The sequence below is a fragment of the Branchiostoma lanceolatum genome, chromosome 9, assembly GCF_035083965.1.
Source record: "Branchiostoma lanceolatum isolate klBraLanc5 chromosome 9, klBraLanc5.hap2, whole genome shotgun sequence".
Lineage (NCBI taxonomy): Eukaryota > Metazoa > Chordata > Leptocardii > Amphioxiformes > Branchiostomatidae > Branchiostoma > Branchiostoma lanceolatum.
This window is the reverse complement of record NC_089730.1, coordinates 9,662,803-9,681,716: the sequence shown is the minus strand read 5'-3', so window position 1 is coordinate 9,681,716 and position 18,914 is coordinate 9,662,803. Positions and strand designations below refer to the sequence as shown.

Below are 18,914 nucleotides of genomic sequence, written 5' to 3'. Positions count from 1 at the left end.
AAATTTATAAAATTACTGTAACGTTGTATGTTGAGTGCACCTGTCATCCAACAGAGAACTTGACAATGTCTATTATTGCAAAGTTTTAACAAAACAGCAGCAAATTCTTAGATTTGCAGTGCTGACAGTGTTGTACTTACAGAGCGCTAAAGACTTCCTTGTCTCTGGAAAGTACAGAGTGATGATGAACTCATAAAGACTGGAGACAGTGATGATGATGAAGATGATGCAGATGATGACTCTGTAAAAAAACAGAATCATGTTACTTTCATTGATGTTATAGCACATACAATGTATATCCAATCTTGTCAAAGTTGAATGGGCCTAGATAGTTCTTAAATCATATCATAAATACATAAATCTTTCATAATATTTTTGGATAAATGTTTAATGTCAGACTGGTATATTTCTATGATAAATCAATCAACCTTCAATAGGCAGAATATGAATTACTGAAACGTTTGCTGCAAAAGTTAAAGCCAGTCTATTCAAAAGACTAAACTGCAGTCAACTCTGCATCGCTGAAACTATGTCAGACATTTTTATCACCAGTATCAGATTTCACAAATTATAGTACAAAATGTCCCCAAGTGTTAATTGATAACCATTAACATCAACTAACATAATTGCACCAGGGCCCATAATTCCGCCATGCTGAAAAGACACGTCCAAACAGATCTTCAAACCAACATCCCCCAGGATAATGCACTCCTGTGCATACCTGGGGGTGCTGCACTAGAGATCTCTCAAACACACTATTTTTCAAAGTGGCAGATTTATGTAACCTGGCAGATCAATGGAGGTTATAGCTTTACTCACATAGCAGCAATGGCAGCGCCTGAGAAGTTTGCGTACGTTTCCTCTCTCTGACAGGTCAGGCCTATAGGATACCAGGATGCCATAGGCTTCACCCCAAGGAGACCTTCATGGGAGAGAAACTGTAGTATGATACCCAACTGAAAGTGTTAACCATTGTTATAAAACATTTGTTAAAACTTTCTCCAGAGGAGCATGTCTTAGCATGGCAAACTGAATTCTTAAAAGTAGTAGAAAAAGTCCAAAACATATTTACCTGTGTTTGTGAGAAGTCCTACATCTTTGTCAGTACAGGTGTTGGGAACACACACACCTTGTGCAAAGAACTGGTTTTCAGGAGCAAGTAACTGTACAAGCAAAACATAAACACAACAATGTCCAGGTTAACAGCTTGACTACCAAGTTTAACATTCTCTTTGATTTTTAACTATACTATAGTCTTTCAAATTTTGTTTCTTGGTATTTTTCTTGCCTTTTCTTCAAAACTCTTCTGGGTATTCAGTAGAACATTATGTTAGAATATGTGTAACTTCCAGTTTCTTTTGAACTGTCTATGATTTTCACACACAAAAAATAGGGTAAAGAAATAAGAGCCCACCTGTGGTATTCCTCCCCATGCTACGGAGCAGTACATAGTTTGAAAGTCTTCAGGCCTGTCTGGTGCGCTGTTGGCGTTCACTGTGCACTCTGTGTAGTCTCCCATAGCGACCCAGTTTCCCTGGAACATGCCAGATGGAGTCATCTTCCCTGTACTGTCCAGCACTGTAAACCATGGGGAAAGGTACATCCACGAAGGTTAGACATCCAGGTAATAAGATACGCTAGGTAACTGTCACTCAAGCAACTGGATAGATTTTGGAAAGATGATGCTATCTCATAGACTCAATCATGACACTTAAGCAAGCTTATATATCATTATGTTTCAACTTACTCACTATAACTATAAGTTAGAATTTTTAATGTTGCCCTGGCTAACTTTGTACAGAGAATATAATGCCAAAAGATAGTGTAAGATGCTTTATTGTAAACAACAACAAACTTCAAAGTAATAATAAGAGATGGCAAACTTCACCCCCTCAACATTAAGGGCCATCTGGCACACAGAAACTGCACTGCAATGCACACACACACACACACACACACACACACACACACACACACACACACAGACAGAGAGAGAGAGAGAGAGAGAGAGACGGACAGACACACACACACATACATACACGGACAGACAGGCACACACGTACAGAGAGACACATAGGTACACAGACGTCTCAGGCACAAAACCAGTGAAGTAAACAAAGCAGGGCCTAACGCAGTGTCCTGCAGGCCGTTCAACCAACCGTGAACCAAAACATGGTGTACTTACTATTACTTGCGTAAGACTTGACCAGTATAGAATCATTGTACACTCTGAAGGCATCGTTGAAACACGCCGGGGTGACTTCACCAGTGTACAGCAGATAAAGAGTGGAGTTCCAGTCGATCACCTTGTTTCTCTCCAGTCCAGAGAGGTAACCCAGGAACTCGTAGAAGGCTGGGCCTTGTGCAGACACGGTTTGTACACAGCAGACAAGCGACAACAGAGCAAGAACAGCCACCACAGTGGTCGTCATGTCTGCTGTGTGATCCAGGGGTGAGCCGCACCCAGATGGATACGACGTTAGTGGTCGTATTAAGATCGATCTTTGTTGACCGCGATCTAGGCTCGAACCCGGAACCCGTACTACCAGACTGGCCTCAACACGACTGACCCTCACGTGACTGTTGACTTTTGACATGAAACCTGACACCGAAATCTGGACCTTTCTATTAATACACAAGTACATGTAACTTAATCTCCAAGTAGATCACGGGAGGGAAATTGTTACGTTTTGTCAGCTGCTCCGAGACAGTCTGTGACAAAATCGGGCAGGTAGGGAAACGTAACGATTTTTGCCTTCTGACGTCTGCTTGGAGATTACCTGTAACTATCATTTTGCGCTATTATATCAAAAAGCGCAAATCAAGATATTCTGGGATTCGAGCTAAGCAACATACTTTGTTCCTGGGACACACTCACACACCTCAAAAATAGTTATTGCAGAACAGAAAGTGTTTTTGATTTTTAATGCGTTCATATAACGTTACACATTTTCAAGATAAATTCTGAATACCGACCCCAAGTATCATGATAATACTTTTGTTGTGTGCCACAATCACATGCTATTACCTACGGAGGATCTCATCATTAGCCATATAATGGTATGTTTGATGAGATCTTGACGTTTTTATTGTACTTTGTATCGTTGACTTGAGTCGTCAGATGTGTCCATACTGACGTTGTATTAGTGTATAGAAATTCTATTAGAATCCATTACTGATAAGCCATGTGCACAAGTAGTATACAGTTTTAAAGCCGCAAATCAGATTCTGAATTCGGACATTATCTGACATGTTGACCAATAAACTGAATTGAATCACGTGTAGATCGAGTTACATCGCCTGGTCCAAGGTTTTTCTGCTGCGTCTTTCCATGTTGACGGATTTACTTATATTGCTTCCATTGTCAGTAATACTGATGTTTGTTACAGCATTGCCGTTCCGCGCGGTCTCGGTGGTGCTGGTGGTGCCGTACCCGCCATGGCGGAGCAGAGGCAGGTTGGGGTTGCTCTCGTCTGCAGAGGAAAATCAATCATCATCAAACTGACTCAATACAAATGGCAAGATATCTAAAACTGTATCTAAAACATGAATAAACAGCTATGATAATGCTCAGAATAGCCATTTCCCGAAGCTGCGAAGTTCTCATCTGCTATATCGCTGGATCGTATCCGTGAGGTATAGCCAAAAAAGATTTCCACAGGGACTCTCCGCATGAGAGGATCAGCATTAGTCTGTGCATTGCCGTGGAGCTCATCACTTAACTATCAACTAATCTATGAACTCCACGGCCCCAGACCATTTCAAACCGAGCTCTATCTAGAAGGCCTTGCCACTGAGGCGTCGCCCAAAAACGATCTAACGTCACCGATGGTTACAAACTGCGCTTTCTCACAAAAGTACATATTTCGCTTTTTTTTTCTGCAACCACACGTACACATTGGCATTTACCTTTATAAATACAGAAGGAAACGCGCAAAAGATGATTGAAAGATAAGAATCAAACACGAGTTGCCACGCCAGTTACTGTTGTCAAAACCATTCATGAAGAAAATAAGTTAATGTTATCATCATGACGTTTTATTTTATAAAACAAAAATATTGCAAAATTGATACTAGTACTATGGGGTGGGTTCAAGCATACAGGGTCATGCATCTCGGGATCATATGATTGTTTTGAATGCATGTGTCTACCTTTGTCATTGGCTACGTTGTCATGACTCTTCTCCGCCTCAGATTTGGCCTCTCTGCCCCTGCGCTTGGGAAGGACGAACTTCTCCAGCTCCAGGAAGGGAACCTCCGCCATCATGGAGGCAGCAAAACCACAGGCAAACGCCAGGAAGGAGAAACTCACGAAGAGGAACCACTGGGGAAATGGAAATCCATCAAGACATGACTGAATGTTGTGCAGTAAGGTATGCATACTTCTCATCCTTTCATATATTCCTAGGGAGCACGTGCACTCGTTGCCTCCGGCTTGATCTTCAATATCATTTACAGGGGAAGTGATTCCCAAATTCTGTTGCAAGAGACATGCGCCTTAGTACAGGGGTGCATCACATAGGAATGTTTGAAACAATGTTAAGAGGGCAGAGGTACTGTAAAAAAAGCGTTGTTTATTCGTTGGAATTTTTACCATCGGTTGGCCAAGTCCAATACCAAGTTGTTGTTGACAATCATGAATCATGAATCAGCCTAGCGTCTCACCCAGTTGATCCCCGAGTACAACAGCGCCCCCTTGTAAGACATGTAGTAGACTTGCATGATCATGGGATGTATGAGGTAGGCCGTGTAGGTCAGTCGACTTAACGGCATCCAGCCACTCCACGACAGGAACTCTGAAATGATACCTGTGGAAACCAAGGTCATGGTGAACGGTATGTGACGTATACAGCAAATGCTTCTATCCTTGTTTATATTTTTCTAGATTTGCATACCAGCTTAATTTGGTCAGTTTGCGGTAGGAGCCTTTGATTGTAGCCTCCATGGCAGGCTCTCTGGGCCTTTTTTTGGCTTCATGATGATACACTTTTGCCGATGACTTCTTTTTGTACTGGGTCGTTTGTGCAGCCAGTCCGTACCAAATAAAAAGGCCCAGAAAGCCTGCTATGGAGGCTACTTTGATTGCACATTTCATCTTAAGCTTAGAACGTTGTCTTACCCCCATATCCCACGCAGCAGGCGTACACAACCCACGCGACTCCAGCAGAGAACAGACTTCTGTCGAAAGTTCTCCAGGCGGGTTGACCCAGGAGGTTGGCCCCAGGAGTACGGAACGGGGTCACCAAGGCAAACAGAGCGCAGGCTGTCCCGACAACCCAGCCTAACAACATCAGCTTCTGCAACGGAAAGCAATCACATCAGCTTTAGATATTACAGTTCAACACTGCTATGGAAAAATCATAATCGATTATCATCATCATTTAGCTATGTATAACATACAAGCAATTATCTACTTAATGTAAAAGATCACAAAATGTAATCTACAAATGTCAACATTATCTGTTTGCTACCTAGGACTCATAGGTTCTCAGTCAAGGAACTTGGATGGAATCAGCTAAAGATGGAACCTGAACGTGGACAATGGTCATGTTTCGTCGAGATGCAAAGAGATGATGACAATCCGAATCAAAGAGATCACATTTCACTTTCCGACATGTACGACAAGTTGAAAGAATAGCTAATCATGCATCTTTCTCAGTGAATGCAAGACAACAACAAAAACTCAAAAGCACCCTCGGCTACGATACTCTATCTAACTTGAGTTTTCTTTATGTACGTACCCTTGTGTTGGGGTTATTGGGAACTTGCCGGTTGGTGCTGAAAAGCCAGTACCCCAGCAGCATACCCATGAAGTACGGCGCCATTCTGGTGAACGTCCATTGGTACGTAGTGCCAACATAGTCTCCACCACCCTCACTACAGGAAAGTAAGCACGTCTGTTAATAGCATAATCAAATGGTCAAAAATAATCAAACTGGAGCGGGAGAGTGGTGACCCGAGAAGAAGATCAGATGGTTGTATTTCTGTATTTCTTATTGCGGCGAGAAGCAGTACTCCAGTCAGAAGCTCTGAAGAAGGTGTCTGACACACCGAAACGCCAGCAGATGAGATTTACTGTTTGTGTAAAAAGAAATCCCCAATATCCAACTGATTGTATGTTCTGACAAACTGTAGCAAAATAGTTTGTATCCTGCTAAATCATGGGATTACAATACGCGAAGAAGAGTTGATTGTTCTAAACTAAAGAGAATAGATGCCAAGATGCGCATTGATAATCGATTTGACCACCAAGTATTTACATGTTAAAGAAAGCCAATGGGTGCGCCTCTTGGAAGTATAAAAATAAAATATTCTCTCTCAGAGGTTATACGCGAACAAGTCATTACAAATGTGCAAGGCATATGAACAACGTACAAGTGAAGTATTAGTACATACTTGTACTTAAAAATGTTCTCAGTCTTCAGGACTTACTTGACTACGAAATGATACAACAGTCCACTCAGAAACAGGCCGAGCGCCATGACACTACAGGCGATTACAGCCCCAGCTTTTGGGTACCTGAAAGGCAGAAGAAAGGCTGCATGAAGATTGTGTTTACGTACCCGATCAGTACTGTGGGTGTACGAAGTAAAATAACATCAACATAGTCCTTATCAATGCGTCTGTGGCAATGCGTTCAACGTCAAGAACTTATAGTGGCCACGTTCTCTCAGATGTAAGAGGCAAGCTTACTAGGAAAATGTTTGTTTTTATCACAGAAGTTATGTAAGAAGCATATGCACTGAAGTTAGGACTATATGATGTAATTGCACAATTTTACAAGTTTTTCAACACGCGCGTCATTTCACTTACCTGTAGAGTATCACGAGAACCCCTGCAAGAGTCACGTACAGCTGCATGTCCACAGCTAGGTACCAGCCATGACCGAAACACTGTAAATCGATGTGGAATTGAAGGGAAAAAATGCTTTGATTAATCATTTGTTGACTTCCGATTAAGTTTTGATTTTCCGTATTTCAAGTTTATATTTTCAAATACATGTATGTATGTGTGTGTGTGATTTGGGGGACTGTGCCACGAATCTTACATTTGCATTCCTATAGATGCATAAAGGTAGAATTTAAAAAAGCAACGCAATCAAAAAAGACAACAGATGTTACCTCTCGATATAATCGTTATCCAATACTATAGCTATTTGGGATATAGCATTCTTTACCCCCTGTCCGACATAGTTGTTGATGTAGAGCAGGTTTGCCCCCCAGTACGTCTGGCAGGCGCGGACACTGGGCATGGTCCAGTTGTCATGGAGAGCCCACCATGGTCCAGATCCCATGTACGCCGTGAAGCAGGTAAAAATCATGATCAGGAAGGCGTACACTGGTGTCAACCTGTTAGTATAATACAATTTAGAATAATTTTTGAATAGTGCTGTATAACATATATTTTTCAAACAAAATATATTCGTTTAACCACATTATTAGTTCCGCACGCTAGAGACCAACTTTTCATCTTTTGGTAGACCGAATTTTTACAGGTCGCCAGCTAGCTTTCCACCATGGATGTTTTGCCACAGATATTGCCTTCAACCTCCACCAGCAAGTAATATTTCCTACCTAAAATAACGGTGTAAGACGTGCCGACCATAGTCTCCCCATGTAAACTGTCCGCCCGTCTTCTTCATCTGCTTCATGAAGAGGTAAGTCACCAACAAACCACTGGAAGATGAAGGAAATAATACTCTTCCAAGAGAAATACCCAATGCACTTTGTCGAGAAAAATCCCCCAGAGAAAATCCTATGAACATTTTGATGTGCAAAGATCTTTGTCTAGTTCCTACTGGTGGTTATAGCGGTACCTGAGTAGAAGGAATGTGTCCACCGCCATGTCCATGTTACCTTGGATGAAGTACCACCACTGGTCACTAGCTTGCGCTTTTTCCACCTTGTTAACTGTAATGAACAACATTGTGCTTCAAAACTCATTAATCTATATAATACCAGCTATGGAAACATTTATAAGATGATCTATCTCCAGAAAACCCAGTCTAAGAGTTGATTGACTACGTTTCGACTACAGTAGAGCTGTTTTGAGGCCATGTCTCAGCGACATTGATACTTGCCTATGTCGATGTTATAACTGGTGAAGAAGTTAGTGTGTCCATAGATGATCCACAGAGTGCTGATGACCCGGATGCCGTGAAGTGCCGGAAGTTGGCCGGGGTGCTGGTACGTGTTGAACAGCTTCTTCGTGTTGGAGTACACCGAACAGGACAGAAAGAACCGGCCAACTCCGGCTGTCAGGTGGTCAAGGAAGTTTTAGTCAACTAAAAGTATGTTTGCAAGAAAAGACATACATTTCGCTGTGTGTTGCTGGTTACTAAAATATTACGTTTTATGTCAAAACTAAAAACACAATATAGATTATCATATATATTTAACCTTTTTACGGCGTATACGTATCATAGTTACATTTCCAAGTAGGATTTTGCGTATGAATATGCCTCGGCATTCTCTGCATATGCTATATTGTCACATGCTATATTGTTACCGATTGTCTGTCCGTCCTTCCATGTTTCATGTACTTGCAACTAGCAAGAACGTGCAATAAACTTATTATTATGACATAAAATATTACCCGTGTGTGTTTGTAAAGGTCTTGAATCCACTTTTAAATGAAGAGAAAAAAATATGAACACTTACAGACGGTTAAGTATTTCCTTTCCTCTTCAGAGAACCACATGGTGATCTTGAACTCATAAACCGTACTGACTGCAAGGACGCCAAGCATGATAGACACAATGATCCTGTAACACACATTACAATTAATTCTAACTTTGTAATACCAGCCGTTTTGTAGACCATCATTTTCTGTGTACTCACAGCGACAAACAGCACGGTTTTAGATAATACATCACAAAATTTATTCAAATCAAGCCCAATACTATAAAGTAGGCTCCGTCCCTGAGGCGTAGCCAAAAATTGCTGTATTTCTTCTGTCTAACCTTTAACTACACGGGAAAACAATACAGACTTTTTCGCGGAGTATGACGTGATAAAAGAAACCAGTATCATAATTAGGTTATAATGTTAATCAAAAGTGATGTCAATCATAAAGATTTGTTTCGGATATCTATCAAACGCATCAAAAGTGATTGCATGAAACGCAATTGAAGAATTTAGTGAGTTTTTAAAACTGTGATGCTGACGTACAGTGCAACAATTGCTCCAGCTGAGTAAGTGGCGTAAGTCTCCTCTCTCTGACAGTTCACGGCCACTGGAAACCAGGATGGCATCGGCTTCACCCCGAGGAAGCCTTCGAGAATGGGAAAATAAAGTGATAATTTGAGGCACTCACCCTGTCTTTAGATTTAATCATAGGCCGTGTTGATTTACTCGCAATGTTAGTCTACATATGTTCCAACAAAATCACCATGAGACATATAAAAAAAGCTCCTCTTGTGTAGACATAAGCTATAATCAGTTACTGGTCATCCCATAACAAGATAGTTTCGATGATGCAGTGAATTCAATAAGACCAGACATACACGCACTCGCCCGCGAGACTATCAAATATACTCCTTCATACATAGCCTCTACCGCGTCCACGATAGAAGAAATTGGCAAAATAGACAGATAACATAGCAGAGTAGTAAGCTAGCCATGGAGTTTAGGACCTAGGACTACCTCATACACGTCATGTGTTCGGACATAAAACAAGCGTACCTGTCCATGTTAGATTTCCTACAGCGCGGTCACTGCAGGATTTAGGAACACAAACGCCCTGTGTGTAGAACGGGGAATAGCCAGAAATCTCCTGGGAAAAACATTGGTTGATTTGTACATGTATTTCATAGTACTAAACATACTTCAGACGCCATGTACTGCAGCGAGTAACCTTGTTCCTGGAAACTAACCTACAACTTTGGTACATAGACGGAGTACATTCACAGCATCCCAATTCCACAAGTACATTTTATCAGCTTGACATCGATGTGAGTATTACGCCCTTTCAATGTTTTTTCCAAGACAATACAACCGTCCTTACCCCCGGTATCTCTCCCCATAACACCAGACAGAAAAAAAACGTCCTTACCCCCGGGATCCCTCCCCATAGCACCAGGCAGTACAACCGTCCTTACCCCCGGTATCCCTCCCCATAGCACCAGACAGTACAACCGTCCTTACCCCCGGTATCCCTCCCCACATCACCAGACAGTACAACCGTCCTTACCCCCGGTATCCCTCCCCATAGCACCAGGCAGTACAACCGTCCTTACCCCCGGTATCCCTCCCCATAGCACCAGACAGTACAACCGTCCTTACCCCCGGTATCCCTCCCCACATCACCAGACAGTACAACCGTCCTTACCCCCGGTATCCCTCCCCATAGCACCAGGCAGTACAACCGTCCTTACCCCCGGTATCCCTCCCCACATCACCAGACAGAACAATCGTCCTTACCCCCGGGATCCCTCCCCATAGCACCAGGCAGTACAATCGTCCTTACCCCCGGTATCCCTCCCCATAGCACCAGACAGTACAACCGTCCTTACCCCCGGTATCCCTCCCCACATCACCAGACAGTACAACCGTCCTTACCCCCGGTATCCCTCCCCATAGCACCAGGCAGTACAACCGTCCTTACCCCCGGTATCCCTCCCCACATCACCAGACAGAACAATCGTCCTTACCCCCGGGATCCCTCCCCATAGCACCAGACAGTACATGGGCTCGATGTCTTCAGGCCTGTCCGCAGCATTCCTGGCATCGACTGTACATTCCCTGTAGTCGCCAAGTTCCAGCCAGTTGCCTTGGAACATCCCTGATGGTGTCAGTTTTCCTGTGCTGTCCAGCACTGACAGGAGTGATTGGGATACATTCATTGTCATTCACCGTGTAGTGCAATGCCGCTTTTAAAATAACAATCAATAGTATTGAAGTAACAGCACCAAACACAATGATTTCAGATGCCCCATGCATTTCCCCTCACTCTACACTGCCTACAACATGCTGTTGTTTGAATTAGTTACAACTTATTAACTAATAACCGTGCCCTCAAATCGGTGGGAAGCGTATAGAAACTTTTATCAAATGTATTTTCTCATATAACGTTGCACAATGGTTGCATACAAAAATAACAACAGCTCAGACTCATTCGAAGTGATTTGATTTAGGCCTAGACAACCCACCAACAGCAAACTTCATAGCAAGATCATCATGACCACTGAGTGATATCACTTGTTGAATCACTGGTTCAATCATTTTATAACTATGGATCAAAGTTCAACAAGCGGCTTACAATTGCGAAGAAGTAACATTCACACGACAGCAAATTTAGGACATCATTGGTGCAGTTGTGGATGTGTCGTATACATTTTATTTGTCTTGTGTCCGAAAAAGTTGTCGTAGACCGGCGTTTGATTCTGTCAAGATCTTTCCGAAAATCGAACGACAAAAAAATCATACAATCATACATGGCTACACCATGACTAAAAAATCCAAAGGTTCCACTTACTATTTGCAGCGTACGACTTGGTTAGTATGGTATCATTGTGCACGGTGTAGGCCTGGTTGTAACACGTAGGGTCGAGTTGACCAGTGTTCAGAAAGTACAGAGTGCTTTTCCAGTCGATCGGCTTGTTCTTCTCCAGCCCTACGAAGTAGTTCACAAATTCAGTCAGCGCTGGTGACTGTGCGTAGGTCGATTGTAGGCAGCATGGCAGTGACACCACAGCTAGGATAGTCCCTATTGTAATCTTCATTTTGGCATGCTCTTTTTCTGCTTTGTTACCCTCCCAATGAACATACAACCAACTCGACTTACAAGGAACAGTGACATTTGGACCTTTAACCTGGCAAACATTGCCGTTCTGTTTGTCCAGACCAATCAGAGAACAGATGACAAACACCAGCATGATCTTCATGTGACCATACAATGCGACCTACAGGACGCTCATCGACCGCTCTGGTTCATTGGCTAAGGCCCCCTTCACACTAGCCTGGTCCCAGTCTATAGGGGTCGGCTTAGGGGTGTTTTACCGGGCCCAGTCTGCTTTATTGACCCGTTTCTGTCAGCCTGTCTACTTAGCTTCCATATAGAATTTCGCATCCTTTCTACTTTAGCTGCCATAGAGAGTTTCGCCGCCACCCTATGGTAGGGTTTCCAGGCTACCTTCACACTTTTGCGTATAAACAAGTCCGCATGAGTTACATGAGTTGCGTATTAACATGTACATGTTTTTGGTTTAGGTTAAGTTTGCAGCCGAAGAAATCATTTCTTTGGTTCGATAACTATGCTGCACAACGGTGGGTCAAAGTAGAAAACAACTTCGAATTTCTTTCACGCAAACTTTACTTTAAAAAAATGTTAATGCGCAACCCATGCGCACTTGAATATCATTGTGACGCACGCAAGTGTGATAGGACCCCAAGGCTGGCCAGGTTTAACCAGGTCACACATTCGGATGAACAGAAGTGTAGTTAAGAATATCCAGTTCTATCAGGACCTACCTGATACAACATGTTTGGAAATTTGCGGGAACTTCGAGTTACTAGTTCTAAGATACCATTGCTCATAACTATGTATCGCATCTTGGAAAATCTTCATGTTATCTCTAAATGTTATTTCTAAGAGCTATAACTATCTCTAACTCATAGAACTATATATGTGTCATTTTACCATAATTGGATGGTGTCAACATGTCACCAGAGAATTAATATAACCTCTACTAACATAATTCCACCCTGAAAAGATACGTCCAAGCAGATCTCCAGTGTGTTTGTGTGTGTGTGTGTGTTTTCAAAGCGGCTAATTCATGTAACCCGGCGGATTGATGTTGATAGAGGTTACATCACCAAAGAATATATTTCCACGCTGATTATCGCATGATGTAGTGGTAACCAGTTAGCCTCTACCAGGCTCCGCGAGATGGCTGGGAAAATAGTAGGAATCGGCAAATAAAGGGAGTTAGCTACGGAGAGAGGGTCCAATCTGGAGAGAGGGTATATCTGCAGATATACCCTCTCTCCAGATTGGACCCTCTCTCCGTAGCTAACTCCCTTTATTTGCCGATTCCTACTATTTTCCCAGCCATCTCGCGGAGCCTGGTAGAGGCTAGTAACCAGTGCAGTTCAGTGTAGAACATGTACTTGTAGCTGACGTCAGCCATCAGAATTACTTACATGGTGAATACATGAAAAATTTCTATAGATGACAGGGCAGTCTTCGCCTGTGGCGGAAACTATGGAAAAGTCCACCATTGTGATTTATTGGTAAAAGGGAGCAGAGAAGCAAACAAACCTGAAGTGTAATACAGACTAGATGAGAGAGTGAAAAGGATAAGCGCTAATTATATTTGCAAAGTGTGCACAGTCTAGCCGGACGGCTTGTTGTCGTCACATCGTCTACTAGTCATCATCATCTTCTTCACCGCTTTGCAGTTGTCCCGCCGAGGCAAACCCTCATTGTTTTCCACATTGATTTATTTAATGCTACCCGCTGCACCCGTCCCAGTGCACCACATCCCATCAAGGTCTTGTCCTTAGTTCACCTCCTCTAACTCCAGAACATGTGTCATTGACTCCGCCTCCATGGTGGCATGTTTTGTGTTAGCCATCTGTTCATGTCAACTTGACATTTCTTCGGCTGTTGCTTTAACGGTGTCCCCAGATGACCTACACTGTAGGTCATCTGGGGACACCGTTAAGCCCCCCTCTCACTGGACCCGCGGCACACCGGCGGCGTCGCTGCGCCCTAAACTGGATTTGTGTTACCCTTGACTTTATATTGGGAATATCATTCAAAACGTACAAGTATGACAAAAAAGACAACAAAGCCCACAAAGCTGTAAAAGATTCGTTTTTTGTCGGCTTATCCATGTGTGGCATAGGAAAGTCCATTTAGAGGTCCCTCCCCTCAAAGAGCCTAACGTGTGACCTACGTGGGCGTCTTTTTAGTTGGCCGTCTGGATGTGATTAACCCGCATGTCAACTTGGCACTTCTTCGGTTTTAGGCCAGAACGCGTTTGTAGTACTGAGAGTACTTGAGGGAACAGCAAAATGAGGGGTACAGCAGGAGTTATGCTCCTAGTTGTGCTGTCGCTGTGTTGCTGTCCACAAACTACTTCAGCTCAGTCATCACAGGCAATTGTGGATGAGTTTTCGGACTACTTCGCAGAACTAGAGAAGAATAAGCCGATCAACTGGACAAGTACTCTGAACCTTTTGTCCACCGGCCAGGTCAGCCCAACGTGTTACAACCAAGCCTACACCGTGCATAATGATACTTCACTGGCCAGGTCGTACGCCCAACTTAGTGAGTACAACTTTCATTACAATGATAATCAAATGCTTCAGTGCAGTGTAAACAACAGTTTAGCTGGATTGAATTTTGGACAATGCTTGAAAAGGGTCTGAACCAGTAACGTAACAATTGATAAGTACACAGAATTAGAATAATGCCGACTGATATGCCAACTGGTATGTTTATATTCACTGAAGAATTGAGAAACTCAGATTTGGTCAATCTTACCTTCGTGACCCAAAGTGGGTGAGTCATAAAGTAATGCAAGTGGCCATGGTTTTGTAACAAGCTCATTTCTTTATCGAATGAATTGGCAAGGTCAAAAGCACATATCTTCTTGAGATTGAAATATCTCAATTTGTTGTTCAGATTTTAATATGAGCGACTGTGTTGACATGAAGATGACCACGCTCTTGGAAGTCCATCAGAAGCAAAAATCAGTTCCTCTGACCCACTTACAATTACTGCTAGAAGCTAAAATTACATCTGTGTGATAATGAATGTCTGTATTGCTGGTCACAGGCAAATGATCGTTTCTGAACTCCAGTCAGTTCCTCTTTCACAGTTGTTAGGTTATGGAGTGGGGTTTGATAATACGACCAGTTGAACTCATAGCCGAATATTCGTCATGTGTTGATTAAAGTTTTTTTAGACTGTTTATTAAAGTTTTTTTTAGACTACTTTCCCATAAACTAGGAAAAACGAAACCTGACACAGTTATTATTTGTTTAACGACCGAAAAGTGTGCTAAGTTTCGCTTGATTTATAATAAGGTAGTCTGCATAAATCTTTAATCAACACAGACGCGTATTCAGGACCTTGACGACCGCTTTGAATTCAATTCATACCTCGCTCGTAGTCCACTTCACTTCAGTAACGAAAAAAATAAAAACTGACTTGATTTCAGAAATTGAAATAAGCATGTAGCTTATAGACATATGCATTTTGATACATGCGCAGTTCCAGTCTCCTGGAATAGTTGGAAGTCTGTCAGGGACATTTGAATCGAACCTCCATTGTGAGAATGAAAGGAAGAATGGAAGCTAGGCTGTTAACACCCCAAGAATGTTCAGCTCAGACGGTCCAGTCAACCGTCGATGGCAATGACTGACCGGAACTTGTTTAGCATGGAGAAATTGTTCTCTATACGCCCGACACAAAAACGTATTTCGTCTTGCCAGTTATAATGTTCATCTTCAAGAACCGTCATCTTAACTCCAGCGACACTTGGTAGAGCCGTGCAGGTGTTCTGATTCATCCCAATGTGCTTCTGTTTAGAACGTATTCCAAAATGCTTCGCTTCCTTTAACTTTTGAGTCTCCTGACGGTTTGATTTTAGCAACTGCTGCGTTAACTTTAGGCCAGTGGGGTCGTGAGATCGTGGAGTCGTGTGGCGTAACGGCAGGGTGTTCGGCCCAGAACCCAGCGGTCCCGAGTTCGAATCTCCCTGACACCACCGATGTTGGGAAAGGCGCTTAACGCGACTTTCCTCACTCCATCCAGGTGTAAAAAAGGGTCCTCTATACGTGGCACTGTTGAAATAAGTTATGAAAAACTTGAGTGCAGTGCCACGTCGTTTTTGTCTGTCAAAAAGCTTAGTAGTAACAAAAACCTTAGGCCGGCCCCGACTTTGATCCGTGATTTGAGTAACCCCTGCGGTCACTGGGCACGCAACTGGTTTGCAGCTTTACCATGTTTACGGGGAGGACTGGAGGGGGGAGGACTTCTCGCTGAGAGTCTCGCGTGCAGATGGCTTCACCATGCCTGACCACTCTATGTCTAGACTAGTCTATGGCGTTTTTTTCTCGATCTTCGTTCTCCCGACACCTGCAGCTTCCTGAGTTATGCTGTTCATAAACACACCCACCCAACCACCTCGTGAAGAAGTACAGTATCATTAAATTGGCTCTCTGGCAGATTTCTTTGGAAAGGAAGAGGGTTTCGGATGTCGGCTCTGAAGGGATATCAAAGGGGCTTTCAAACCAAGCCTTTTTAAAATCACTTGCCTTTTTTTCCCATTCACTGATCGTTTGTATCCCCTAACCCATCCCAGTGCTAGACAGCACAGGAAAACTGACGCCTTCGGGGATATTCCAAGGCAACTCGTTGGACATCGGTAACTACAAAGAATGCACAGAGGATGCTAACAACGCTGTGAGCAGGCCGGGAGATATCAAGGCCATGTACTGCCTTGTGACCTGGGCAGGAACACCACATGCCCCAGTACAGGTAAGGACAACGTTAACGGTAGACGCATTTGTAAGACCATGATCGATGGTTTGATTATATGGATGACATCCGCACGCGCATCAATTTTCGTCTGTTTCCCAAAAAAGGTTTTCGACCATAGTGTAAATCGTACACTGACGCTGCTGCAAAATAGCAAATGTATGCCGCGAATTGCAAACAAATATATTTCGGGAAAGGGATACTCATGTTGCAGAATGCCAATTCCAAAGTCAAAGAAGACGTGGAAGAAAAAAGAAGAAGAATCTATTATTTGCTATACCATACTCTGTGTGTTTATTCATTTGTCCAACCTTCCTGACCACTTAGACTGCATAATTATGGCCTTTTTTTGGCCAAACTCTTTTTTATTCGCACGCTCGCATCAGGTATGGGTATCCCAGAGGATATGTCATCCATATAATCAAATCAACATGGCCCAAGGAAGGCAAACTGAGTTAATTTCTCACAAGCAATAGGGCTTGGTAGCAACTCATCTACTAAGCCATTACCACCTTTGGCTAAATTTCACTTTTATTCCCATATGCCAGGTATATGTCAAGAAAACATTTTGATCTTTCTGTTAGTTTGGTTGTGAAAGACTGGCACGAAGGCCTAGCCCAACTGATATATGCATACTAAAAAGCATAACAGCTGTTTATTGCACGATAAGCTCTTAAATAGCTGCAAATTGAACATGTGTTAAAGATCATATTTGATTAAGCTGGTTGAATATGAATTGGATGTTGAAAATATCCGAATCAGATGATAGTGATTAAAAACGACAAAGTTATCCCCATTTTCACTATTTTTCATTCGTGGAATGTTTCGTTTGGAACGGACAGCCAACAAAGGGCAGGTAGATACATGCACATTTATGAAACGAAATTGTTCCTTTTTTCACCCAGAGTGTCTCTTCTACTGCTGAAAACTTCAAGCAAGGCGTTTGCGTTCCCAAATCCTGCAGTGACTCAGAAGTGCAGAACCTAACCGAAACAGGTATGTTGGTTTGTAGCAAGCTACGTGAATGAGTGTACTCAATGGTTTTTGTAGTTGCACATGTACTATGACATGAGAGATAGATTGATAGATATGTAGTCATAACGTTATATGTCATGTCATATTGCACGTCCATATATATGCACATGGTGAGAGAGCACGAGCGAAAGAGCGAGGGAAAGAGCAAGAGAGTGTGTGTGTGTGAGTGAGTGAGTGAGTGAGGGAAAGAGAGAGAGAAAGAGAGTGACCATAATATTTCTTTACTTACTCTCTCCCGAAGGTTTCCTCGGGGTGAAGCCGATGCCATCCTGGTTCCCAGTGACCGTGTACTGTCAGAGAGAGGAGACTTACGCCACCTACTCAGCTGGGGCAATCGTTGCACTGTGAGTCATCAGCTTCCACACACTAGTAAAGTCATACATATTGCGAGTAATACTCAAAATTACTAAAACATCATGGAAAACATTACTGTACAGCATGACTTATATGTTGACATTCTACAAGTATTGACTGCTTTTACGAATTTCATTCAGTATACATGTTCGGTATTAGTGCACAGCATGGTGATGACTTAGCGATCGCTGCCCAGTGGATTGATTAGAAGAAAAATCACAATGAGAACCTTATTGAAGTATAGAGTTTTGCAAATGTGTCTAATTTGTGTCACATATACAGCACTGTTATCGTCGTCATCCTTTGCGTTCTCGCAGTCAGCACATCGTATGAGTTATTCATCACCTTCCGTTTTCCTGATGAGGAAAGGAAATCTTTTACTACCTGTAAGTATATTTGAATGCAAGTTCATCTGTGACTTTAATTGGCATTATAAAGATGTATACGCTATCTCCGTACACAAAGTAAAATGCTAACCAACAAGCTTTCGATCAGTACTCTGATCCTCCTGATAAAATGACCCAAAGCCTATGTCACGTGACCTGAACAAGTGTGACGTCAGCAAAGGTGCCCAGCGGTCGGTATCGGCCCCCGTCTCAGTTGAGGGATGGTTGATTGGCCCTGATTTAAGTATTTCAACCCTGATAACATGTATCATTTTATGAACATGTACATAAGGCGTTCTTTTTTTCGCGGACTAAAGAATGGTCTTCATGATCTGCTTTGTTCTTTGACCATCTGACAGCCGGAGTTGGCCGGTTCTTTCTGTCCTGTTCGGTGTACTCCAACACGAAGAAGGTGTTCAGCACGTACCAGCACCCCGGCCAACTTCCGGCACTTCACGGCATCCGGGTTATCAGCGCGCTGTGGATCATCTATGGACACACAATAATATTTAACTTTGACGCCGTCACAGGCAAGTAACGATGTCGCTAACATGACTTTCAAGATAAGAGATCTATCGTGTTTCTCGCTGTACCTGTATAGCCGGCATAATTATTAAAAAAGCCCCCCTCTGATTTGACCCGCGGCAC

General features: G+C 42.8%; 3 protein-coding genes across 4 annotated transcripts; 1 reads left to right on the top strand and 2 right to left on the bottom strand.

Moving 5' to 3' along the window:
• Positions 1-38: 38 nt before the first annotated feature.
• On the bottom strand, positions 39-2,533 carry LOC136442379 (uncharacterized). Its single transcript, XM_066439194.1, has 5 exons — positions 2,186-2,533; positions 1,415-1,578; positions 1,073-1,163; positions 820-922; positions 39-241 (listed from the first exon to the last, which is right to left on the bottom strand). The coding sequence occupies exons 1-5, from the start codon at positions 2,430-2,432 to the stop codon at positions 73-75; spliced, it is 774 nt and encodes a 257-aa protein (XP_066295291.1). The 5' UTR covers positions 2,433-2,533; the 3' UTR covers positions 39-72.
• A 377-nt stretch (positions 2,534-2,910) lies between these two features.
• Positions 2,911-11,899, bottom strand: LOC136442375 (nose resistant to fluoxetine protein 6-like). 2 transcript variants are annotated; one of them, XM_066439190.1, is made up of 16 exons: positions 11,476-11,899; positions 10,652-10,815; positions 9,684-9,774; positions 9,171-9,273; positions 8,661-8,764; positions 8,081-8,254; positions 7,817-7,910; positions 7,575-7,676; positions 7,178-7,349; positions 6,814-6,893; positions 6,433-6,519; positions 5,742-5,877; positions 5,120-5,297; positions 4,666-4,808; positions 4,153-4,324; positions 2,911-3,473 (listed from the first exon to the last, which is right to left on the bottom strand). In XM_066439190.1, exons 1-16 carry the CDS (start codon positions 11,882-11,884, stop codon positions 3,292-3,294), a joined length of 2,391 nt encoding a protein of 796 aa, XP_066295287.1. In that variant the 5' UTR covers positions 11,885-11,899; the 3' UTR covers positions 2,911-3,291. The 2 variants fall into 2 exon arrangements, with proteins under 2 accessions (XP_066295287.1, XP_066295288.1); XM_066439191.1 differs by lacking the exons at positions 10,652-10,815; positions 11,476-11,899 and adding an exon at positions 10,146-10,174.
• Positions 11,900-13,973: 2,074 nt separating this feature from the next.
• LOC136442116 (nose resistant to fluoxetine protein 6-like) lies at positions 13,974-18,804 on the top strand. Its single transcript, XM_066438742.1, has 6 exons — positions 13,974-14,274; positions 16,316-16,491; positions 17,397-17,487; positions 17,768-17,870; positions 18,163-18,266; positions 18,626-18,804. The coding sequence occupies exons 1-6, from the start codon at positions 14,019-14,021 to the stop codon at positions 18,802-18,804; spliced, it is 909 nt and encodes a 302-aa protein (XP_066294839.1). The 5' UTR covers positions 13,974-14,018.
• Positions 18,805-18,914: the final 110 nt, after the last annotated feature.

Bases quoted from the DNA above. Each gene is read 5' to 3' on its own strand.
- LOC136442379 (XM_066439194.1), bottom strand. From the start codon at position 2,432: ATGACGACCACTGTGGTGGCTGTTCTTGCTCTGTTGTCGCTTGTCTGC. The intron at 923-1,072 runs GTAAATATGTTT...TCTCCCATGAAG, and splicing joins AGGACTTCTCACAAACACAG to GTCTCCTTGGGGTGAAGCCT. The intron at 242-819 runs GTGAGTAAAGCT...GTTTTTTTACAG, and splicing joins GGCGCTGCCATTGCTGCTAT to AGTCATCATCTGCATCATCT.
- LOC136442375 (XM_066439190.1), bottom strand. From the start codon at position 11,884: ATGAAGATCATGCTGGTGTTTGTCATCTGTTCTCTGATTGGTCTGGAC. The intron at 6,520-6,813 runs GTAAGTGAAATG...TCTGCCTTTCAG, and splicing joins GTTCTCGTGATACTCTACAG to GTACCCAAAAGCTGGGGCTG. The intron at 4,809-5,119 runs GTAAGACAACGT...TGGTTTCCACAG, and splicing joins CTGCTGCGTGGGATATGGGG to GTATCATTTCAGAGTTCCTG.
- LOC136442116 (XM_066438742.1), top strand. From the start codon at position 14,019: ATGAGGGGTACAGCAGGAGTTATGCTCCTAGTTGTGCTGTCGCTGTGT. The intron at 14,275-16,315 runs GTGAGTACAACT...AACCCATCCCAG, and splicing joins CAGGTCGTACGCCCAACTTA to TGCTAGACAGCACAGGAAAA. The intron at 17,488-17,767 runs GTATGTTGGTTT...TCTCTCCCGAAG, and splicing joins GCAGAACCTAACCGAAACAG to GTTTCCTCGGGGTGAAGCCG.